Source organism: Megascapheus bottae, chromosome 17 (genome assembly GCF_031878675.1).
Source record: "Megascapheus bottae isolate mThoBot1 chromosome 17, mThoBot2.hap1, whole genome shotgun sequence".
In the NCBI taxonomy this organism is placed as follows: Eukaryota; Metazoa; Chordata; class Mammalia; order Rodentia; family Geomyidae; genus Megascapheus; species Megascapheus bottae.
This window is the reverse complement of record NC_143525.1, coordinates 47,987,136-48,012,875: the sequence shown is the minus strand read 5'-3', so window position 1 is coordinate 48,012,875 and position 25,740 is coordinate 47,987,136. Positions and strand designations below refer to the sequence as shown.

General features: G+C 41.0%; 1 protein-coding gene across 1 annotated transcript in view; it reads right to left on the bottom strand.

Annotated features, from left to right (window-relative positions):
• Nucleotides 1-25,740, bottom strand: part of Myo1d (myosin ID) — a 280,575-nt gene that overhangs the window by 61,385 nt on the left and 193,450 nt on the right. Inside the window, exon 21 of the mRNA XM_090351261.1 lies at nt 22,669-22,823. Coding sequence (XP_090207387.1) covers nt 22,669-22,823 — 155 coding nt within the window. The remainder of the gene's footprint in view (nt 1-22,668; nt 22,824-25,740) is intronic.

Here is a 25,740-nt window from a genome sequence, read left to right as displayed (position 1 = left end):
TTAAAAGGAAAATGTCAGGTTGGTAACTAGGTAGCAGGTAGCTAGTACTATTTCAGAAACTTACTAAGAACATGAAAAGGTGTTCAGAACATCTATGTACTTTGGAAGCATTCTCTTTCTCCATATCTCTATATCTCTAATTTTCTTTTTTTGCCAGTCCTGGGGAATCAACTCAGGGCCTGGGCACTGTCCTTAGACCACTTATTGCTCAAGGCTAGTGGTCTGCCACTTGAGCCACAAGGCCTCTTCTGGCCTTTTCTGTGTATGTGGTATGGAGGAATCTAACCCAGGGGTTAGTTAATTTTTAAGACAACTGATTCTTCTCTTGTGGAGATTTTTTTCTCTAGTCTTGTCATCCAAGAACAGCTTCTCTGCTCTCATATTCTGAGCTGTCCCTGAGTTATTTTTTGCTCAAGGCTATGGCTCTACTACTTGTGCCACAGCCCCAATTCCAGCTTTTTGGTGGTTAATTAGAAATAAGAGTCTCAAGGGATTTTCCTGCCTGGGCTGGCTATGAATCTCAATCCTCAGTTGTCAGCCTGAATAGCAAAGGTTACAGGTGTGAGTCATTAGTGCCCAGTTATTATTATTATTATTTATTTTTTTGCCAGTCCTGGGGCTTGAACTCAGGGCCTGAGCTCTGTCCTTGGACTTTCTCAACCTGAGTTCCTCAAGGTTGGGAGCTTTAATCAGGATAGCTATCTTCAACAAGAACATATGTAAGCATAAAATATAAATATGTAGAAGAGCTCAGTAAATGTAAGTTGGTAACAAATAAACACATTCCATGACTAGATGACCTGGCACTTTCTAAGCAATGACACCAAGATCTGTGTTGTAAACAAATGTTTCATGACATGGCCTCTGACTGTCCTGGTATCACAGAAACTTCTGTTGGTTTCCACATAAGCCATCATATGTATGGAAGATACAATACATTCTGCTCTCATAAGGTGAAGACAGCATGGTTGAACTTCAGTTCCATTGTTTACCTTGGATAGTTTTGCTTTAGGCCAAAACTCAGAACTTGCTAATCGGTGACTAATCTCAAAGTTTTCTGAATCTCTCCAGGCAAAGGGCCACAGTCTGCCTAGACTTTAATTTAAATATGGTCTGTCAGACAAGCACCACCAATTCTGTATTAGTACCTGCTTTGGAAAAGACCATGGGAAATTCCCGTGCAGCTCATCCTACCTGACCTGTTTGTTACAGTGGTGACTCCCAGGGGAGTGAAAGGACGTGCCCCAGACTGAGTAGAGAACATTACCTCCCACTGGATGAGCAATGGTGCCACCCAGGAAGTTCCCTTTCTCAGTGGTGTCCTTTCCAAAAGCATTAATCCTGGAAGGTGAGCCATGACTGGGAAACTCTCATACTGCAGATGAATCTGCCCTCACTAGTCATACTCCCACAGCAGCCTCTCAGCTACAGCCTTTGTAATTTGAATCTATTAAGCAACCAGAAAATAACATTGGGGATAAAGGGGAGATAAAAGATAGGCAACGTGGCTCATGTCTGTCATCCTAGCTACTCAGGAGGCTGAGATCTGAGGATCAAGGTTCAAAGCCAGCCCCAGCACAAAAGGACCTGAGATTCTTATCTCCAATTAACCTCTAGAAAACGGGAAGTGGGGCTTGGCTCAAGGCTCAAGGGTAGGGCAGTAGCTGAAGAGCTCAGGGAGAGTGCCCAGGCCAAGTCCAAGCCCCGTGACACCCCCCGCCCCCCCACACACAGTCAGAGGATGAATGTATGGGGTGAGTCACTAGATGGGGACAGCTATTTCCCACAGTTACTGAGAACTAGAAGAAAACTATAACACATGGAATTTTGGTTAGAAATAAGACCAGATTTCCTGAGCAGGATGTTTAAAGCTATTCAATAAATCACTAGGGGGAATTGTGGAAAACATTCCTTTAAATGGTCTTTAAAAACAGAGCAGTAATTAAACAATGAAGACGACCACTTAATGCTGACCTCTGTCCCAAGTTGATGGGAATCTTAAGATACTTCTACCTCTCTGCCAGAGAAAACTGAGCAGAATCTAGAACCAGGGGTTCAAGGAGTTACCTGATCTGTTACTCATCAACTATGTAACACTTCTAATTTTATAGGCTGTTAAAGATACACAGCAGAAATATCTGAACCAATCATTTTAATCAGTCTCCGACAGTCAAAAGCTTATCTTTAAATGTAACCAAAATTTATTGGTTATAAGATGGAGAATGAGGACGTTTCTTCCTATAAACCTTTACATATCACTCTGGGTCACCACATGTTTTAAGACGCTTGTAATATTCTTTTTTTTTTTTTTTTGGCCAGTCTTGAACTCAGGGCCTGAGCACTGTCCTTGGACTTTCCTCAAGGCTAGTGCTCTACCACTTGAGCCACAGCACCACTTCCAGCTTTTTTCTATGTATTTGGTACTGAGGAATCAAACCCGGGTCTTCCATGTATGCTAGGCAACACTTTCACTAGGCCAAACTTCTGGCTTACCTTGTAATATTCTATGTTTTCCAAGCCATTTTTGGGAGTTTACTGGGGTTTTGAATTTAGGGCCACTTGTTTACTACTCTCCTACTTGAGCTACACTCATGATCGTTTGTGCTACAGGTTATTTTTTCAGATTGTGTCTCGTATGTTTACCTGGAGTAAGCCTTGGATCATGTTACTCTAACTTATGTTTGAAGAGGAGGGACTAGGATTATAGATGTACTTCACGGCACTCATTTTGATTGACCCACATTATGTCTTGATTATTTTTTCCTCAATTGGACCTTGATGCTAGGATTACAGGAGTGTCACTGTGCCTAGTTCTCCAGTCTCCTTTCAATGGCATTTCTCTTTTCTTTTTTCTTTTCTTTCTTTCTTTCTTTCTCTCTCTCTCTTTCCCTCCCTCCCTCCCTCCTTCTCTCCTCCCCCTCCTCTTTCTTTTTGTATGTCATGGGCCTTGAACTTGGCCTGGGCGCTGTCCCTGAGCTCTTCAGCTCAAGGCTATAGCCCTACCCTCGAGCCAAGCCCCACTTCCCATTTTCTAGAGGTTAATTGGAGATAAGAATCTCAGGTCCTTTTGAGCTTGGGCTGGCTTTGAACCTTGATCCTCAGATCTCAGCCTCCTGAGTAGCTAGGATGACAGGTGTGAGCCACTGTGCCCAGCTTCAATGGCATTTCTTGTCATGTTCAAGCAAATATAAGACTGGCTGAAATCTTAGTTTGATATGGTTAATCCATGCAGGGATGGATTCCATAATGTCAAGATTTAGGGTATGAGGTATTAAGCAATTAGGGGTAGAATCTGAGTTCTTTTTTTTTTTTTTTTGCCAGTCCTGGGCTTGGGCTCAGGGCTTGAGCACTGTCCTTGGGCTTCTCAAGGTTAGAGCTCTACCACTTGAGCCTCAGCACCACTTCCGGCTTTTTTTTGCTATGTATGTGGGGTACCGAGGAATTGAACCCGGGTCTTCGTGCATGCTAGGCAAGCACTCTACCACTAGGCCAAACTCCCGGCCCCAGAATCTGAGTTCTTTAATATAACATCCCTATTTGTAACACACACACACACACACACACACACACACACACACACACACACACACACAGCTCCTAAAGGTATCTATTAGTGCTGTAAATAATCCCTTATGAATCCAAGCCACCCAATGTTTGCACACCTCTGGCATTGGTTGCTGAAGATTAGAGGTAAGGAGACCAAGACGTTTAATCCAAGGCTGGGAAGACTGGCTGCTGTGGGATGGGGTATAGTAGGGAGCAGTGAGAAGGCATGGGACAGGAAGCAGTGGGAAGGGGTACGGCAGAGAAGCATGAACCAACAGGGAAGCAGAAATTGGAGCCATGAACAGCGAAGCAGAGGCTGTGGAGAAACACATAGGTAAGACCTTAAGAGATTTTATTTTGGGCCAGGTCTTGGGGCTTGAACTCAGGGCCTGGGCACTATTCGTGGACACTTTCTGCTCAAGGCTAGCACTCTGTCACTTGAGCCACAGAACCACTTCCAGCTTTTATTCCTAAGTACATGGTACCAAATTCCAGGGCTTCATTCATGCTAGGTGAGCACTCTATATCTAGGCTACGCTCCTGGATCCAAGAGAATTTTTTTTTAAGGCAAGGTTATGTAGCCTAGGTTGTCCTTTCTGCCTAAGCTTCCCAAGTACTGTGATTACAAGTGTGCACTGCCACACCTGGCTCTTCCTAAGTTCTGTCTACTGCTGAAGCTAGAGTAGGTTTTCCAGGACAGGTGTGCAGGAGAGCGATAGTGTAGAGAGGCTGTGTGTGGCAACTGTGAAGTAGAAAAAAAGTATTTTTCATAGCCAAGAGGTCAGTAAGTTTGAAATGGTACTATGGCTCAACAAAGTAGAGTGCCAGCCTTGAGCTGAAAAGCCCAGAAACAGTGCCCAGGCCTAGAGTTTTAGCCCCACGACAGACAGACAGACAGACACAGACAGACAGACAGACAGACAGACAGACAGACAGACAGACACACACACACACACACACACACACACACACACACACGACATCAATAAATGGACCACAAAGTTCTATCAACTTTCCATAAGATCTACTCTCAGCTGGAACTTTTTCTTTCTTTCTTTAAAAAAAAAAAACAAAAACCCAAATCAGCTGGAAGTTTGTAAGTGTTCCTTTTCTGCTATTCTTCAGTTCCTTTTGACCTGCCTTTCCTGCTTCAAGCTTTTCTCCCATTAAGTTTGCCCAATGACCTAGAAAACTGTGCATTTGGTCAGGGCTGAGATGGTAATTCTCTCAGCTCGAGAAGGTGGCAGGACAGGGAGCAAGGTTTAAATTAGAAATGCTGAAACATCTTTAAGTCAAGAAAGGTATTAATCTTTTCTTCTGACGGTAACATTCCCACTAGTCCCTTCCACAATATTTTAAAACAAATTTCTTTGTAATGTCGAAGAAATAAGACTTTCAGACCCTCTTCCCCTCCATTCAATTACTTTTGGAAAAATCAAAAAAGCACTTCCTTTTGACATCCAGCACATGTGGTTTTTTCAAGGCAATTAAAAACATTACCCTTTCCTCCTTAGCAAAGCAACCTACACACAGGACTGCAGCACACACACACCAGTCCTTGACCCACTGCTGCCTTCTCTCATGCTTGCTTAAATCACATCTATTTTTACTGCCTCCTTTCCTACTTAGCTCTAAACACTAAATGACATGCTCATACTACTTTTCCTTAACTTGCCATTTTTAGATGTCATCCATTGAACTCCTTCAATGACAGAACTGACCCTTTATCACAATGACTCTCTTTTCACCATAACTTCATGAAACAGTCATACTACTACTTCTGAATACCTTAATTACATCACATCATACCTGTATCTTTAATTTTTGCCTCATTAACAAATATGCTAAGAAATTATATTTCTCCATTCCCTGTTTTCTTTTTCTTTTCTTTTTTGCAAGTCCTGGGGCTTGAATTCAGGGCCTGAGCACTGTTCTTGGGCTTTCTCAAGGTTAGCACTGTACCACTTGAGCTACAGCACCACTTCCATTTTTCTATGTATGTAGTACCAAGGACTCGAACCTGGGTTTTGGTGCTTGCAAGGCAAGCACTCTACCACTAGGGCAAACTCACAGCCCACCCCGTTTTCTTAATTTCTCTCCGTGTGTGTGTGGGGGGGGGGGGACTGGGCATAAACTGAGAGCTATACCAGGCAAGTGTTCCAGTGCTAGACTACAATCCCAGAGCCCCTGGGCATTTGCATTCCCTTTAACCTTTATCTCTTGTCATCTGTACTTAATCAGCAAATCTCTAAATCTGAGGCTCCTTTAGGTTCAGTTAAATAGCCTTCATACTTCCAGTAGCTCCAATCCCAGGACCCTTGATTGACCTCATCTGTATAGTTCAATTCATTAAAAAATAACTCATTAAGCAGGAACCTCAAGCTCCAAACTCTTGCATTCTATTTATGTTGTACTTTTCTACTTATCAATGAAAATATTGAAGGAGTTCAAAACAAAGGAGGTTTTGTTACAGGTTCATTCCATTTTTAATACACTTTGTTTGGCTAAGTAAAATATTAAATACATATACAGAGGGACTGCATATAAGGAAGATGATTTGTAGAAATTGACCTCAATATTTCTGTCCTGTCAGCAGCACAGGCAGCCCTCTCAGCTCTCTCTGATCACCATGGTCTGCGCCTATCATTTCCTCTGGGCTCGACTTCTCCTAACACTCTTCCCTCCATTTTTCTCTTTTTTTTGGGGGGGGGGGGTGTTGCCTGAATTCCGCCCTCAGGGAAGTGCCTGCTAAGTGGAAGGGCCAGGAATAAGCTCATCAGGCAGGCTCCACCATCCACAGCATGACTCTCTGGGAGCTATCTCCAATAGCAATCAATGTGAAGTGGTTAGCATACTCTGTAATGGGAGGCCAAGGAGGATGCTTTGAAAGGTAGGTTCCTATCTGAGAAGCTTTTTGTTTTGGTTTACAGGGAATCAATACACTTACAGGGGGACAGTGAGGCTGTAGAAACCTCAAAGCCACAAGAAGCCTTCCACATAGTTCCTTTTTCCTTACTAAACAGAATCCACTAACAGAAACTGAGAATTAAATTGCAATAAAATTAGCTCATCGCTAGGTAGATCAGGGTGAGTCAGGAAGAAGGAAGAGGAAGGATGTCAAAATATCTACCTTCCCAAAGAACTGCAGAACTGGCAAACCTGTTCCTCTGCCCCATTTACTATTTAGGTTTCCAGCACCATGACTGAGGGCAAGCTTTAAAACCACCAGATTTTATAGTTAAAGGAACCTAGGTCTCCTGACTTTCTTAATCCTCTCTCCAGGAGAGAAGCACATTTAGGAATCTTCATTAGTGTTACCTGCTAAGGTATTCTGAGGACAGTTGTGACTTTCTATCTTTACTCTGTAATAAAAATGTGAATAAGGCCTTGAAGCTATATGAAACTTTAAAGAAAAATCTGTAATAACATATCAAAAGCATATCACATGCTATTCAGAACACCAAATTGGCCTAAAGGACATAGTGGCAGTTCATGTGCCTAAGAAAAATTGTACTTCTTCATATGCTTTGTGGTAACATTCATATTTGTTTCTACTCATTTCACTGTCCTCCCCTCTCTTCTCTTCCCTCCCCTCCATTCTTTCCTTCTTCTCTTCCTTTACAGAATTCTGCTGTGTAGCCCAGACTGGTCTTGAATTCAAGATCATCATCCTGCCTGAGCTCACAAGTGCCAGGATTATGGGCACACACCACACACCTGGAAACATTCATATTTTCTTAATCTAATCATCAGCCTTGCCTATCTTTAAAAAAGGAGAAGTGCTTCACAAGAGACACCAAATGATATCTAACACCTTATCAAGGTTTGTCAGAGGTTCAAAGTTTATTTTTATACCTTTCCTTTTGCTGCAGGTACACTTTTGGCTTAGCACTCTTCTGAACAGATGGCTATGGCTTAATTAAAAACAGAGCTTCATTTATTTATCAGGGACTCTAAGGACAGTCACACAAAACAGTGCAAGTGATTTGGTTTCCACTAGTGACAGTTGAAAATACAGGCTAAGAATCCAACAGATTGAACTGTCAAGATTCACAAACAGGTTTCAAAAAGACCCTAGAGATAGCCATTAGAGTGTTTAGTTTGTGAACCTAAGCTATGGTTGGCAGAAACTGTATATTAAAAAATAGCACTACAAGGCTCTTGAATCTTGTTTTCATAAAACATTTATTTGATGAAAACCTTTCCCTTTGTTAGTAGCCCTAAATTCTTTTATAAGCTGCAGTTGAGTGGTACAGTCATACAGGAAATGAAGATTTGAGGAATGAAGGTCAGAATGCCCCTGTGTGTGATCACCCACCACTGTTACTGTTCCCACTGAACAGAAGAGCTTCAGGGCCCTGTTCCTCAGGGAATCAGCATTGCCTGGCCAAATTAATGGAAGTACAGCTGGGCACGGTGGCTCATGCCTGTAATCCTATTGTAAAGCTACTCAGGAGGCCGAGATCTGGGGATCTTGGTTCAAAAACCAGCCCAGGCATTAAAGTCCATGAAACTCTTATCTCCAATCAACCACCAGAAAACCAGAAGTGGTGCTGTGACTCAAGGGGTAGGGCCAGAGCCTTGAGCTAAAGAGCTCAGGGACAATGCCTAGGCCTAGAGTTCAAGTCCCATGACAGACCAAAAAAACCCCCAAAAACACAAATATAAGTACAACTAGGCTTTCATGTTGTCACCCACAGATTGGAGCTGTTTTAATTGTACAAGATGAAAAATTAAAATTAAATTTTTGAATTTGCAATCACAGAATTTAGGATAGAGGTGAATATTTTATTTATTTATTTATTTATTTTTTTGCCAGTTCTGGGCTTGAGCTCAGGGCCTGAGCACTGTCCTTGGACTTTCTCAAGGCTAGAGCTCTACCACTTGAGCCTCAGCACCACTTCTGGCTTTTATCTATGTATGTGGTACCGAGGAATCGAACCCGGGTCTTCATGCATACTAGGCAAATACTTTAACCACTAGGCCAAACTCCTGGCCCCAGAGGTGAATATTTTAATGTTCTGATTATACTTCCTCAGTACTTTATAAAAGGCATATTCAAGGCCACCAGATCTCCTTTGTAGATTGAGGCATTTGATCACATATTTTTTTCCTGAGAGTTTCCTCTTCTCTCTCCTTCCCTCCTTCCCTCTCTCTTTGCTTTTTTTCCCCTTCCCTTTCCTTTTTCTTCCTTCCTTCCTTGTTTCCTTCCTTCTTTCCTTCCTTCGTATACTCAGGCTTCATAATGGTGAGGTAGGCACTCTACCATTGGAGCCTGCCCCATTCTTTAAGCTTATTTTCAATCTCATACTTTATCCCAGACTGGCTTCTGATGAATTTCCTACCTTCACCTCCCAGTTGACTGGGATTACAGGAATATACCACCATACTTGGCCTTCTTTTTTTTTTTTTTTTTTTTTTTGTCGGTTGTGGGGCTTCAACTCTGGGTCTAGGGCTGCTGTCCCTGAGCTCTTTAGCTCAAGGCTACCACCCTATCTCTGGGCCTGGTCATTGTCCCTGAGCTCTTCAGCTCAAGGCTACTGCCCTGGCCCCCTGAGCCAAGGGCCACTTCCAATTTTCTAGTGGTTAATTGGAGTCTTGTGGTCTTTTGTACCTGGACTGGCTTTGAACATCGATTCTCAGATCTCAGTCTCCTGAGTAGCTAGGACTACAGGTCTAATTTAAAAAAAAATTTAAAAATGATATAAACAGTAAGAAAAATATTACAATTGTATTTATGTTGCTGGCTCTAGTATTCTTTATTAATTTTTGGAAATCTGTATTTCCATGTTACATTCCTGTATCTTTTTCCTCCTTCCTATACTATAGTTTTTGAAGTCAGGGCTTTGTGTTCACTTGCTTACTTGGACAATTCCTCCAGGTTAGCTTGTTGCTGGTTATTTTGTAGAGTCTTTTGCTTGGATTGGCCTCAAAGTACAATCCTCTGAATCTCAGCCTTTGAGAAGCTGGGGTTACAATGTGACTTCCAGCCCAGCTTAGGACTTTAACATTTCCTATAATGTGAGTTTTCTGAGAATGAATGATGTTTCACTTTCTGTGTATTTTGAAAAGGCTTTTATTCATCTTTGTTTTTATCAAGTTTTGCTTAGTCTATCTAGAATGGTAACCCTACAAGTATTTTTCCTTTAGCACTTTAAACGATGTTGCTCCACTTCCTACTTTGCAGTTCCCAGTGAGAACTTGTTACCATCCTTATCTCCATCCCCTTTGAGTAGTACTGGAGTCCAAACTCAGGATTTTGTGCTTTCTAGGTACATATGCTCTACACCCTGAACCATATCTCCAGATATTCTTGTTTTTATTTTTAAAATAGGGTTTCACATTATTCTTGTCCAGGACAGCCCCATACTTGAAACCATCAGCCTCTCAAGCAGTTTGGATTACAGGTGTTGTGCTATAACATGCTGGGTCCTCTCCTCTTCTTTCTTCCTACCTCTACTACTTTTTCTTGTTGTTCAGGCTGTCATGTCACTAGAGCTATGACTCCAGCTCCCTTTACTTTATTTTTCAAATGAAGTCTTATGTTTATATCAGGGCTACCCTGGACAGCAATCCTCGTAATGATACTTCACACACAGTTGGGAGGACTGATGTGGGCAACCATACCCCGGGGTTTTATTGGTCGAGATGGTGTCTTGTGGACTTTCTGTCTGAGCTGGCCTTGAATCACAGTCCTCCTAATCTCAGCCCCCTGAGTAGCAACTACGGGTAGTTTTCTTTTCTTTTCTTTTTTTTTTTTTTGCCAGTCCTGGGCTTGAGCTCAGGGCCTGAGCACTGTCCTTGGACTTTCTCAAGGCTAGAGCTCTACCACTTGAGCCTCAGCACCACTTCCAGCTTTTTTTTCTATGTATGTGGTACCGAGGAATTGAACCCAGGTCTTCGTGCATGCTAGGCAAGCACTCTACCACTAGGCCAAACTCCCGGCCCGTGGGTAGTTTTCTTATATATACATTTGCAAGCATATTGGAGAAACCCTATCAAATATCCAGGGTGCTGTTTATGTGAAGCTTTCTGTTACTATCCTGCAAACTGTACCCTATCCTGGTCTCTCATGTTTACCAGGCTCCATGCTAGGGTTCTTCTTTCCCATCCCATGGTCCACATACTGTTTAAACATTGAAATATGGGTCAAATGTACTGTTTCTTTCATTTGTTTGCTCCTAAGGATCACTATCTTTCACTGCCTGATACGCAAGTGTCTTACAAACCACTAGTTCATATATTTCATTTTCATTTTATGGTTATACTATAAGGAGAAAAGGTAAGCATGAATCTTACTCTTAATCATGGCTTCAAATAAACCCTGAAACAAAAACTTTTTTTTTTTTTTGGTAGGTTGTGGGACTTGAACTCTGGGCCTGGGTGTTATCTCTAAGCTCAAGGCTACTGCCAAACCCCTTGAGTCACAGCGCCACTTCTGGTTTTCTGGTGGTTAATTGGAGATAAGAGTCTCACAGACGTTAGTGTCTGAGCTGGCTTTGAACTGCGATCCTCAGATCTCAGCCTCCTGAGCAGCTAGGATTACAGGTGTGAGCCACTGTGCCTGGCTAACAAAAACTTTTGATGGGCTCAAAAGTTTACATGTAGCTTGGAGGTACCAGAAGCCACATTGCCTGTTTTCCACATTGCCTACTACTTCCTGTGTAGTCTGTTAATTCAGTGCATATGATAACCAGAGAAGACAAAGAACTGCCACGTATCAAGGAAGCCTCAAATATGGAAAGTAATTTTGAAAGGCATAATTTAGTTAAGCTGGGCTTGGGCTTTTTTTCATTTGTCTTTGTTACCAAGCAATATAATAGTTCTTAACAAATTGTTCCCTGATCTTTTCATCATCTAACAAGGAATTGTCTGAATCATCTGGTACTGTAAGACTATTGTCCTTTCTTATTTTATGCCTATATTTCTTTTCTCCTTATATCCTTAGTCAGATTCTTTTCCTTTTCCTTTTTTCTTTTTTGGTTGTGGTTCTTGGACTGAGGGCCAGGGGGTTGTCCTAAACATTTTTACTCATGGCTAGTGCTCTACTCCTTTGAGTCACAGTGCCACTGGTGGTTTTCTGGTAGTTAATTGGAGATAAGAGTCTCACAGACTTTCCTGCCCTGGCTGGCTTTGAACTGTGATCCTCAGATCTCAGCCTCCTAAGTAGTTAGAATTATAGGCATGAACCACCAGTGCCCAGCCTTTCCCCCCCCCTTAATAATATTCTAAGTTTGCCAGCTCGCGCGCTCTCTCTCTCTCTCTCTCTCTCTCTCTCTCTCTCTCTCTCTCTCTCTCTCTTTCTTTCTCTCTCTCTAAATCAGGGCATAACTTTGTTTCATTTAGTAATGATTCTCTCTTACCGTGGATAAAGCTGACTTTTTTCCACTATGAGAAATACGTGAATTTACTGATTAACTAGTTACTTTGTTTCTGGAAGAAAAAGACTGTCTAAATTAATCTCATAACATTTGATTTTTTTTTCTGGTTACAAAATACATGACAAGTGCAGAGACTTTAACATTCCATGCATTTTCAAAGATAAGTTAAAGACCCCAAATAATATTAAATGAAAAAAAACATATTTCAGGCATCAATTCTTTTGGTTTCAGATATTGAAGAAAAAGAAGCTAGGAATCATTTCTCTATGTATTAAACAGAGCTAAAGGGAGATCTATTTCTTTTTAAAGGCCAAAGGACCATCTTTAAATTTAAAAACTAGAGAAGTCTGCAATCTACAGAGGGGTTGGCTAAGAACACATTCTATGTAGGAACAATTGAGCCTGTTTCAGTGATCTAATGTCCTAGAAAATACTTTTTTCCTCATCCTCTCAAAATTTCAGGGGAGAAAACAATGATTTTTCACTCTCTACTCTGATGGTAAGCTGCTTCCTCCTCCTCTTCCTCCTTCTTCATGAGCCATGGGACTTGAACTCTGGCCCTGGGTGCTATCCCTGAGCTCAACTCAAGGCTATGGCCCTACCCCTTGAGCCACAGCCCCACTTCCCATTTTCTAGTGATTAATTAGAGATAAGACGCTCATGTTCTTTAATACCTGGTCAGCTTCCTGAGTAGTTAGGATTACAGGCGTGAGCCACCATGCCCAGCTAGATGGTAAGCTTCCTGTCTGTACCCCAGTGCTGAATGTGACTAAGAGACCCACAGGTACTTGAGTCTTGATGACAGGCACTGTTTTTCTTTTCCCCATGACAAGCTAACCCCATTTGCTTTAAGTGAACAAATGTTTTGCATTGTCTAGTAGGTCTGGAAAGGATATGTTGTTAAGCTTTGTCTCATTGAGTAGTTTTATGCTTTTTACCTATTTTCTTCCTATTACTTACATAAAGTCAAATGTACCGATATGGAATCTTCTGATCTCTTATTTTTTTTTCCTAGTCTCATTTCTTGCTACAGTCTGACTGGCTCCCAGAAATTACCTAGTTCTCTACATGTACCAGGACATTTCTCTCTACTAACCTTGTGCATCTTCTACTTCCTTCTCCCATGGAAGTCTTGCCCCATTTCCCATCTGGTAACTTTCATGTAGACTTTCTCATGGGATTAAGAGCTGTTCAAAGAAAAAGGTCCGAATAATCCACCTTTATTTTCTGCCTATACCCAAGGTATGAAATGTAGGGGATACTTGATGAACACAGGATGAATGATGTCATGAAAATGGAATGGCAGTTGCTGCAGACACAACATATGGTTAAGTATGATGAAAATCCTGATTTCAATATAGCTGACAGGTCCAAAATAAACACATTATGGAACCTTTAGAACTAGGGGCATAGCTCAAGTGTTAAGAATGCTCATCTAGCAAGCATGAAGCCCTGAGTTCAATCCCAGTATCACCAGATAAAGTTAACTAATTAGAACAAAGAAAACTTAAAAAAAATCCCATTAGAGAGCTATATCTGACATTCAATTTGGAAAAAAATCAAACTAATAGAACAAAACAGTGACTAGTGAGTTGATGAACAAGTCCCGAAGGCTCCATTTTAACCTATATCATAAAGTTTAGTTCTGTGGTCTTTATAGAAAGCAATATGACTATTCAAAATGTACATTGCCTACCTGGGGAGATGCTGAAAAGATCACTTTTCCAGTACTTTCTGGATTTGCTCTTTCAACATGAAAGGCACTGAGACATGTCATAGAGCAAATGAGTAGCTTTGATCTGCACAACCTCCCCCAAAAAGCCTCCATCCTAATAGCCAGTTAAACTGGAGGATGTCTGTGTGTTCTACATATTCCCCAGGGAGCTCTGTGCAGGGAAGCGGCTTTTCTGTGCTGATAGACACAGGGCAGGGTGAGAGAAAAGGAGTCAGAACACAGCTCACAGTAGACAGCAGCTGCTACGCCTCACCACGGTTTGATTTTGGTACTGGCTTAGTCTCTCTGAAAACCTTTCTCTCTGTCATCCTTTGTGTACAGTGGTCTGAGCATATACCCACATAGGTCAAACTTGTTATATGGAAGGTTGCCATGTGCAGAGAGGGTTTCTTTATCTGGGAATGAGCAGGTGTGCCTCACTGCAGACTTCTTAGGGTAATTAAAAACTATTGCATAAGATGGACACTGGTGGCTCATGACTGTAATCCTGTCAGGAGGCTGACATCTGAGAATCACTGTTCACAACCAGCCCAAACAGAAAATCTGCCTGACTCCTATCTCTAACTAGCAAAAAAGTCAGAAGGAGAGGTGTGGCTTAAGTGATAGAGAACCAGCCTTGAGTGAAAAGGCCAATGGAAAGCATGAGACTCTTAAGTTCAAGCCCCAGTGCCAGCACAACCACAACCCACTGCTTTGGATGACTGTTTTGGGGTGATGTTGTGACCAGTTCTGCAAGTAAGCAGTTCATCTGCCCGTTCTCATCTAATTTTGCATCTCTGTTGCTCCTTTACTCCTTTCACTGCTGACCTCAGTCCTTCTCTCACGCTAACCTTTGTTCATTGGAGTGGTAGGAAATAATCTATCCTATGCTGAATTTGGTAATAACTTTAAAAACATGAACCTTTAGTGGTTTCTCTCTTTCAACATTTGTTCCAATGGCTTCAGCAAATTTGCTTTACCAAAACCTGACATGATGCCAGTGATGCTCAAACTTCAGTGTGTGTAGGGACTCCTTTGGTAGCTTACAAAGGGTCTGGATTTCAGGAGATGATCCTTTAGAAGCCTGGGGCCTGGAATTTCCTTTTTGAAATACTCTCAGAAAATATCAATATATAGGCAATATGCAATTTAAAGATCTCTGACACAGAAAGTTTTTTTTTCCCCCCTCAGGGCACTATGCTATTTCATTGTGTGAAAAGTAATGCAATACGTTTAGCCATGTCTATCTCTGTTGTCTTTTATACAGAGTTTCAAAGTGTTCACAATTTTAAACAATTCCACAACATTTGTTTTCCCTGTCTATCATCACTTATGCTTTTTTGGGGGAGATTTTGGTCTTGTGCACTTCACCCCCCAGGCACTCCCAAAGAGCTCTGCCTTACCTTCTTCCAAACAGTACTCATCCCTTGGCCCTATAGGAAACTGTCCTGGGAGTCAAAGTGACTGCGAGTGGGGCAGATGTGTTAAGCCATGCTTTGACAAACTCAATGCTCTGGTTGTAGTTATTGGATTAATGGGAACACTTCCGCTGGGTTTTTGGACAACAGCCCGATGATTGTGGTCTTTACTTCCTGACAAGGCTGGAAAGTGCTACTAACAGACATTCCAGTCACATGGGAGTGACAACTCTGGAAGTGAAGCTGGTAAAAAGGATTGAAGGGGAAGAGAATGTCAGCTTTTGCCTCCCTGATTAAAGCTTCCTTGTCCAAAGGGTTGGGGGAAGCATTCATGCTTTTTGATGTGTATGACTACTGAACACAGGACAACTTGGCTGGGCATATAGTTCTTAAGTTTTAACCTTTCCACCCCCAAAGCCTGAAGATGTTTCTGCAGTCGATTCCAGCATTTATGGGTAGAAGAACAGAAGATGAGCTGGGTGCCAGTGGCTCATGCTAATCTTAGCTATTCAGGAGGCTGAGATCTGAGGATTGTGATTCAAAGCAAGCCTGGGCAGGAAAGTTTATGAGACTCTTATCTCCAGTAAATTACTTAGATAATTACTCTGGGAGTAGCACTATGGCTCAAGTGGTAGAGTACTAACCTTGAGGGTAAAAGTTTAGGGCAGTGCTCAGGTCCTGAGTTCAGGCCCCATGACCAACCAAAAAAGAACAGAAGATGAGGCAATTCTGTTTGTTCCTTTAAAAAATTATTTTGTGTTACTGGGGATTGAATTCAGGGTCTTGTGCTTGTAAGGCACAAGCTCCACCACTTGACCCATGCCTCTAGCCTGTTTTGGGGTTAATTATTTTCAAAGTAGGGTCTTGTTTTACACCCAGGCCTGCCTGAGTTGTGATCGTCTACTTGTGCTTCCCCATGTGGCTGGGGGATAACAGGCACATGCCACTGTGCCAGTCATTATTGTTTCCTGTAGCTGGGTTAACAGATGTGTGCAGCCATGCCCAGCCTTGGAGTGAGATGGAGCCTTTCCAATTTTGATGGCTCAGCTAGCCTTGAACTACAACATGCTGAGAACTATTAGTTGCTAGGATTTCAGGTTTGAGCCACCGTGCCTAGCCATGAATCTATGCCTTCTCGAAGCCAACAGTTTCTATGGTGTTATTAATCCTCAGAAACAAGTTTTGCACTGGGTATGGTGGCTCATGCTTGTAATCCTAGCTACTGGGCCCGCTTAGGCAAAAGGTTTTGGAGATGTCATCTCAAGCAATATATAGCTGGGTGCTGTCATGCATTTCTATCATCCTAGCTATGTGGAAAGTAAAATAAGAGGATCTTGGTCTAGGCTGGCCCAGATATAAATGTGAAAACCCTATCTGAAAAACCAACTAAAGAAAAAAGGGCTAAGATCTAGCGAAGTGGTAGGGGGCTTACCTAGCAAGTACAAGGTCCTAAATTCAAACCCCAGTACTACACAAATAAATAGAAATAGGCTTTTCCATTTTCCTTTAAATCTTCCTATTTACATATTTCTTACTGTCATTATCTTTCCTTATAGGCCCTATTATAAGAAATCTTTTCAGTCCTGGGGTTCTCACAGAAGACAGGCATATGGAGTCTTCTGGGTGCCTTCCTGCAGTCAGCCCACCTGTGGGCAGTTAGAATGCCTTTCTCAGCTTTTAAGTTGGAGAGCTAGCTTATGTGCACAACCTCTAATTGTGGTTTTAAAGTCTTTTACTTATTAAGAAACTGCTGATCTGAGTAGGAATTCCTACATCCTGCTTCCTTGTTAGCCCACTGACAAGGAGAGCTTGAAATGATTTCTAGTTCTTTAGTTGGTACAGAAAAAGTGAATAAAAAGCCGCATCTCAGAGTGTAACATGCCTATGATTCTACTAGCCTACAGACTTTTAGCTTCCGATGTACTATACTGAATATATCTTATCACTCTTGTCTTCATTTGAATTACAGTGCTTAAAGCTATAATTCTCAAATCAGTATAAGAAAAGAGGTGTATATTAAGGGAAATACCCATACAAGAGTTTCCCCTTGTATGGGAGGAAGATCTCATAATCTGGAAAGCAAGGTATTATTAATGGGCTCAAAGTATCCTACTATCAATAAGCCTTTATCAGCCAGAAGTTACCCACAGAACAGCTAACATTCAGCCAGTATTTATAGAGAACTTTCTGTGTGTCAAGCACTGTTGAAAACACCAGAGAATGGCTGTGAAGAGCAGAAATAGTCTGCACTTACATGAAGTTTATTTTTCAGCTGGCATTCATGCAAATTCACAAATAAAGGTATGGTCTCAGATGGAGATGAGAGCCATGGGGCCAGAGAAGAAGGGGTATTGACTATCTCTAAAGAGTGGTCAGGGAAGGACTGATGGGGTGACATGTGAGCACAGAGCTTAAGGACATCCCTGCCAATAGGTCCACTGAATATTTCTAGTTTTAACACCATGAGGGCTGGGAGTTTGGCCTAGTGGTAGAGTGCTTGCCTAGCATCACAGAGACCCGGGTTCGATTCCTCAGTACCAAAGTGGTGCTGTGGTTCAAGTGGTAGAGCCCTACTCTTGAGAAAAACCCAAGGACAATGCTTGGGCCCTGAGTTCTAGCTCCAGGACTGGGAAACAAAGCAAACAAGTTTAGGGGCTGGAAGTTTGACCTGGCAGTAGAGTGCTTGTCTAGCATGCACTAAGACCTGGGTTTGATTCCTCAGTACCACACGAACAGGAAAAAGCCGAAAGTGATACTATGGCTCAAATGGTAGAGCTCTAGCCTTGAGAAAGCCTAAGGACAGTGCTCAGGCCCTGAGTTTAAGCCCCAGGTCTGGCAAAAAAAAAAAAAAAGGAAAATTAACGCCATGAGAAGGTGGCATTTCTCTCTCTGTTTTCATGTACATCTACTGGAAAATGGAAGAGGATGAACTATGGCTACTGACTTTTCTGTCATCATAAATTAAACGCCTTCAATAGTTGTAATTTTAAATAGCCCAGGCTGGGTGTTGTAGTAAATGTCTGTAATCACAGCCCTCAGAAAGCTGAGGTAAAAAGATTGCTAGTTTAAAGTCAGCCTTGGGCTGCAGAAACAACAACAACAACAACAACAACAACCCCCAAAACACTGAAAAAAAAGAAAAAAGCTCCAAGTATTCCAATGATATACAAAATTTAATCAATCAATCCTCTATGCTTGGGAATCTAGGTTATTTTCAACTGTTTACTTATTTATTTTTAGTTAGAATTATTATGCCTAGTGGCCAGGCATTTGTGGAAAGCAGTTTTGGAATGCAGGTCTAGGACCATAAAAACATGTACTGAGTAGAGTGGGGAGACACAGGGAATGGATGGGATGGGCGGCCCAGCAACCACATTGGTTAGGAGCTGAGACCTCTGGGAGGAGGCCTTCACCTCCCTTGTCAGAAACCCTTTCTCTCCTAGCCCTTCATCTGTACTTTCTAGGAAGCAATAACTAAGTGTAGACATTCACCAATGACCTGATAATTGAGTCTGCCCACGGCTTTAAGGGAGAGACAAAACTTAAGCAAACTACACTGTTCAAGTTCAGTAACAGTGTTCCTTTAATTAAGCAGATATTAATACTACTTATGAGAAACAAGAAGCAGATGGCACTGACTTATTGGCTTCCACTCACAGATATAGAACAGGAAAAGGAGGAAATCTCAATGCTTGAGATTGGGATTATACTGGGGTTTTTAGAATCCAGACAGGCAAATGCTTGGACAGCTGCTGAAGGCAGATGGGTCCCTTGAGAGTTTAATATTGCAGAGTACTGATAACTCCATGGTTAGAGTAGCTAATGTGAGACCATCTGTTTACTGATGGCCAAAAAATTCACTATAGCAGATAGTCTCTGCTGAAAGTAGAATAAAATCCAAGAGTCAAGTTTGCCATCTTTGTAACCTCTGTGAGCAGAATAGCCTGACTCATTACAGCCATGGTCAGAAAAATCTGACCTTGCATTCATGTGAGGGATAGGAGACCATTAAGAGCTGCGATAGTTCTAAGAGATTTTGAGATTATTGTATGATATAGTCTACAAAACAGATCGTGCACTTATAAAATTATTTTTTTCTCATTCCACTTTGTGTGTGTGTGTGTGTGTGTGTGTGTAAAACTCAGGACCTGAGCTGTCCCTGAGCTTTTGTGCTCAAAGCTAGTGCTCTATCATTTGAGCCACAGCTCCACTTATGGCTTTTTGGTAGTTAATTGAAGAATCTCCCAGACTTTCCTGCCTGTCTTTATATATTGTTAAGTAGGGGAAAGAGATATAAAGTAGTGTATGCAGCATATTGTCATTTATGCAAACATTGTAACGAGAGTTGTGCAATACAGATGGTCTATAATTTAGATAGTTCTTTCCATATATGAACAAAATAGTTCTCTTTCCATATTAAAACATATATAACATAGAATGTTTTTCTCCATACATTCTTATGTGCATATATTCCGATTAATATGTACAAACATATACATGTGTATATATACATATTAACATATAAGCATGAGCACATATGTATGTATATACAAATGTATGTGTGCACACACATCCCCTTCAGAATACTTCAGAATATACATTTTTTTTTTGTGGGTCATGAGGCTTGATCTCTGGGCCTGGGCACTGTCCCTGAGCTCTTCAGCTCAAGGCTACCATCAAACTCCTCGAGCCATAGGGCCACTTCCCATTATCTAGAGATAACTTGGAGATAAGAGTCTCTCAAGTACTTTAGTGCACGGGTTGGCTTTGAACCGCCATCCTCAGATCTCAGCCTCTTAAGTAGCTAGGATTACAGACGTGAGCCACCGTGTTTTGGCTCAGAATGTACTTTATTTTTTAGAATATACATTATTGAAGACCATCTTTAGGACTGGGCGTATAACATGTACTTAAGAGTATAATATGTACTTAGAGTATAACATGTACTGGTAGAACATGTACTTAGCATGTGCTTAGCATGTGTGAGGCCCTGAGAACCATCTATAATATGCTAAAAACTATTTTCATGCTGGTTCCAAGGAGGAAAAGGCAAGGCTGTTTTCAGATGTTTTAGAATATATGAAATGCATGGGTGGGTGTTTGGGGAGGCAGAACTATAGATACAGGTTGAGTAAAGTGTGCAAGGTGAGAGAAAGACAATACTTTATATTTAGTTGACTCACATGGAAGGAACCATCAGGAAGGCTAGCTGCAGTTTTGAGAGAAATGGTAGTGATAAGAAATTTACTTGGTAATGTGAAAAGTGATAGGCTTTTAAGCTATAAATCATGAGATTATTTCAAACCATGTTTTTCATCTAGAAGTTTGAAATAGATTTTTTTTTTTTGTGGGTCGTGGGGCTTGAACTCGGCCTGGGCGCTGTCCCTGAGCTCTTCAGCTCAAGGCTACCTCCCTACTTCCGGAGCCAAGCCCTACTTCCTGTTTTCTAGAGGTTAACTGAAGAGTCTCAGGTTCTTTTGTGCCTGGGCTGGCTGTGAGCCTGATCCTCAGATCTTAGCCTCCTAAGCAGCTAGGATTACAGGTGTGAGCCACTGTGCCCAGTGAAACAGATTTTTTAATGGAAAGATCTTCCATTTAGTTTACTTATGAACATCTGAAATTTATTTACAATAGCTTTTCATATCTATGTCTTCTAACATCTTTGTCAGTTGTGGGTTGGTATCAATTGTATGATTTCCCCCTCATAATAGATTGTGTATTCTTGCCTATTTGTGTATCTGGTGATCTTTGATGGGATGCCAGGCATTATGAATTCTATCTTGTGAGGTGTGGACATTTTTTTATTCTTATATTCATGAGCTTTGCTCAGGACATAAATTACTTGAAAGCGGTGTAATCCTTTTGGGTCTTGCTTTTAAGATTTATTCGCATTTATTACAGAATTTATCCCATGGCAAGGTTTTCCTCTGCTTACTGCAAACCCTCTTGGGTACTTCACCCAAATGCTCTGTGAATTAGGACCCAGGCTGTGTAAGTCCTCCTTGTTCCTTCTGGTCCTCTTAGCTGGATGCCTTCCCCAGGCATGTGTACTTCCAAATGTACTAATCAATATTTGTGGAACGCGGGAGCGGCAAGGTCCTACACAGATCTCTAGACTCCTTTTTGCGCAACTCTCTTTTCTCTCTCTAGTATTCTGATCTACAGACTTAGCTGCTCAGCTCTCCCCAAACTCTTCACAACCACGCTGGCTTGAGGAGTCTACTGGGTTCCTCTGGAGTCTCCTGCCTAAAAGGGAATGGCTGCTCATTACACCCCACACATTCACCCCCACACATCTTCTAGGCCTTCTGTGACATTCTCAGAATATGCCATTTTCCGTCACAACTTTCAAGTTCCTGTAACAAAAACTTCCTGCTTTGGGAATTTTTCTGGTTTTCACAGACCTACATATTATCTTAAGTTTGCCTTCTAATTTGTTTATTGTCATAATAGACATACTGATTATGTTTGGGGTAAATGAGAAGCTGTGACAAGAAGAATATAAAGTAATTTTTTTCTATTGTTTGGATTTAATTACATTTGGATTGGCAGTAAAGAAATAGCCATTAAGGGAAATCTGTTGTTGGTTCAGTGAGAGAGGCTGGAATAGTAGAGATTATTCTTAATTTTGAAACCAAGGCTGGATGCTAATTGTACCTTCTGTGAGATAATTTAATATATCCTTATGGAGAACAAGTTGGCATAACACAAGTTTAGTAATAAGTATGATTAAAATTTTATATATTTATATGATCTAGCAATACCACTCTACCCAGAGTATTACAAGTCAGGATAAAGACATTTGTACAGCCATATTCAGGGCCTGACCACTGTCCTTTGGCTTTCTCAAGGCTAGAGCTCTACCACTTAAGCTACAACACCACTTCCAGCTTTTTCTATGTAGGTGGTACGGAGGAATTGAACCTGGGTCGTTGTGTATGCTAGGCAAGCATTCTACCATTAGGCCGAACTCCTGGCCTACCTACAGCACTATTCACAACAGTCAAGATATGGAAACAGCTCAATGCCCTACAACAGATGAGTGGGTCAAGAATGGTATGAATGTGGTAATATACATGATGGGGTTTTATTCCTTGATTAGAATATTATGTCATTTGAAGGGAAATGAATGGATCTAGAACAAATCAAAGGGCTCAAAGAGACAAACAGTGCTTGTTTTCTCTTATATGTAGAAGCTAAATTTAAAATACAACTATGCATGATAGCATGTATAGGGCTCAATGCATTTACACTTGCATACACACACACACACACACACACTGTAACTCCTCTGACCAGCTGAAGTACTATGTATCAAAACAAACACTAGGAAGTAGAAGTGTGTTTTAGGGGATGGGCAAAAGGGGCACAGGAATAGAGGGAGGAAGGGTGAGCAAATGTAGTCATTATATTCAATGTATGTTCTGTAAAAAAATGAACTGTATAACTTGAAGGTAGGGATGAGAGGGGGAGAATAGGGAGATAAAGAAGTGGTGACACTGACCAAGAAGCACTGTACTCATAACCTGACTTATGGAATTGCAACCTCTTTTCATAAGTACTCAAGAAAAAATTTGAATATTAAAAACTTGTCAAAATAAAAATTTACCTCTTGAAATGATTCACCAGGACTCCAACAAGTTCTCCAATTCGACTCTCATGTGTTGGCTGTTTGCTGAAAAGGCAGACAATAAGATCTTTGTTGTCTTTTGTATGGAACACTACAAGTTGGTCCTTCCCGTTGGAAACACTCAGACCAGTCAACTGCAAAGAGACAACACGCGAAAAATGGTTAGAATAGTTCTCAAAAGGATGAATTTAAAAACATATTCTGTAACAGTTTTGGCTCAATAACACTGATCTTAATGTTTATCTAGTTTCATAGAATAAGCAGACAGAAATCATAAGAAATTGGAGCAGAAACGAATGTGGTTGAGAATAGAAACAACATAGAAAATCAATAAAACAAAAAAATGATCCTTTCAGAAGATGAATAAAATTTAAAAACCCCTAGCCTAAAAGACCTTATTACCAATAGAAGAGATTCTATTACCGGACAGCACACAGACACTTAAGTTGAATATTATATATATAACTCTTCATATAACAACTTGTTCAACAACTTAAGTGACATCAAAAGCCACAAAGTACCAAAACTCATCCAAAAGAAAGAGACTGACTAATTCTATATCTGTTGCAGAGAATGAATTTGTAGATAAAAACCTTTCAAAAAAGAAAACTGTGGGTCCAGGTGATTTTATTAGTGAACTGTACCAAACATTTAAAGAACTTAAACCAATTCCCAAGGAATCAGAAAGTAGTTCCCAGAAGCAATAAAAAAGCTTAGTAAGGTCACCGGATACAATGCCAATAGAAAACACATTTCTATGTGCTCTCAAAGAACAACTGGAAATAGAATATTTAAAGTAAAATTATCTACAAAATACTTATATATAAACATAACAGAATATGTGTAGTACCTATATGGAAAACTAGAAAATGCGGGGCGGGAGGGCAGGAGTATGGCCTAGTGGTAAAGTGCTTGCTTAGCTTGCACATGAAGACATCAGTTTGATTCCTTGATATTACATAAACAGAAAAAGCCAGAAGTGGCATTATGGCTCAAGTGGCAGAGCGCTAGCCTTGAGCAAAAAAAATAAAAAAGCATCCAAGGACAGTGCCTAGACCCTGAGTTCAAGCCCCAGGATTGGAAAAAAAAAAAAGAAAAGTAGCCAGTGTTAATGAAGTCACTTTAAAATGCTGACAAAAGGGTGGAAAAACCTTAAGTTAAGATGTCAATTTTCGACAAAATATATTCTCAACCAATTACTTCTTTTTCTGGTAACTATAGGTTTAGATTAGTCTTAAGATACCGATAGTTTACTAAGTTTTTTTTTGTTTTTGTCTTTGTTTTGGTCGGTCATGGTGCTTAACTCTGGGACTGGGTGCTGTCCCTGAGCTCTTTAGCTCAAGGCTACCACTTTACCCCTTGAGCCACAACACCACTTCTGGTTTCCTGGGGGCCAATCGGAAATAAGAGTCTCATGGACTTTAGTGCCCGGGCAGGCTTTGAACCGGGATCCTCAGATCTCAGCCTCCTGAGTAGCTAGGATGACAGGCATGAAGCACCACGCCCAACCTCTTCTTTTTCAATTGTGGTTGTTCTAGTTCCTTTACCTTTCCATAATGTTTCAAAATGAGTAATTGGTAAAGGAATAAAATCACAGATAAGAATAGACCAACACAGGGCCAGGAGTTTGTCCTAGTGGTAGAATACTTGCCAAGCAAGCACAAAGACTCAGGTTCTATTCCTCAGTACCAAATACACAGAAAAAGCTAGAAGTGGTGCTGTGGCTCAAGTAGTAAAGCTCTAGCCTTGATAAAGCCCAAGGACAGTGCTCAGGCCCTGAGTTCAAGCCCCAGGACTGGCAAAAAAGAACAGACCAACATAAATGTGATCTATGGTTTTTCTAAAAAGGCAATGATAATTTGGACAACTTGAAAGTTGGACATACACATTCCAACAGGAAAAAAAAAGTGTAAGTCACACCCTTAAAAATCAATTAGCCTGGTGCCAGTGACTCATACCTATAATCCTAGCTAGTCAGAAGACTAAGATCTGAGGATTGCAGTTTAAAGCCAGCCTGGGCAGAAAAGTCCCTGTGACACTAAAAATCTCCAGTTAATCACTATGAAACCAGACATAGAGCTGTGGCTCAAAGTGGTAGAGTGGTAGCCTTAAGTGAAAGAAGTCAGGACAGTACCCAGGCCCTGAGTTCAAGCCCCAGGACCAACACACAGACAGACAGACAGACAGACAGACAGACAGACACACACACACACACACACACACACACACACACACATCTTATAGAAGCTCTAGTTTTAGATGTTTTGTTTCCATCATTAATAATGATATCTCAAAAACAAAAATGCATTTCAAAATAGACCAGAGCTCTATATAAAAAATTAAAGCTATAAAACCTATAGAAGAAAACAAATATTTAAATTTACTTCATCAAAGAAGGGCTATGAGTAGCAAATGAGCTTGTGAAAAGATGCTAGCAATTTAGGAAATGCAAATTAAAACCATAATAAGATACTACCATAAACCCATCAAAATGGCGAAAACCAAAACAGAACAAATGAAACCACCCCACATGATGTTGAATTAACTGGAACTCAAACATTAAGGGTGGGAATGGAAAATGGCCCAGCCACTGTGAAAACAGTATGTTATTAACTGTGTGATTACTATTTGACCCAACAATTTCACCATTAGGTATTTGTTGTAGGGAAAACTTGGGTGGACACGGTGGAACACACTTGAAATCCCAGCACTTGGGAGACTGAGGCAGGAGTGCCTTTTAGTTCTTTGGTCTGTCATGGGGCTTGGACTCTGGGGCTGGGCACTGTCCCTGAGCTCTTTAGCTTAAGGTTAGCTCTACCACTTGAGCCACAGTGCCACTTTCTTTTTTTTGGTTGTTGTTTTCATATATATATATATATATGAAATATATATATGAAATATATATATATATATTTGTAAGTTAGATATAACTTCCACATGAGATAAAACCTGTACTAAATGTCTTGCTGAACCTGATTTAATATAATTTTTCCAGGTCTATCAATTTCTGGCAGGAGTATCTTGAGTTCAAGACCAAGTTGGACTACATAG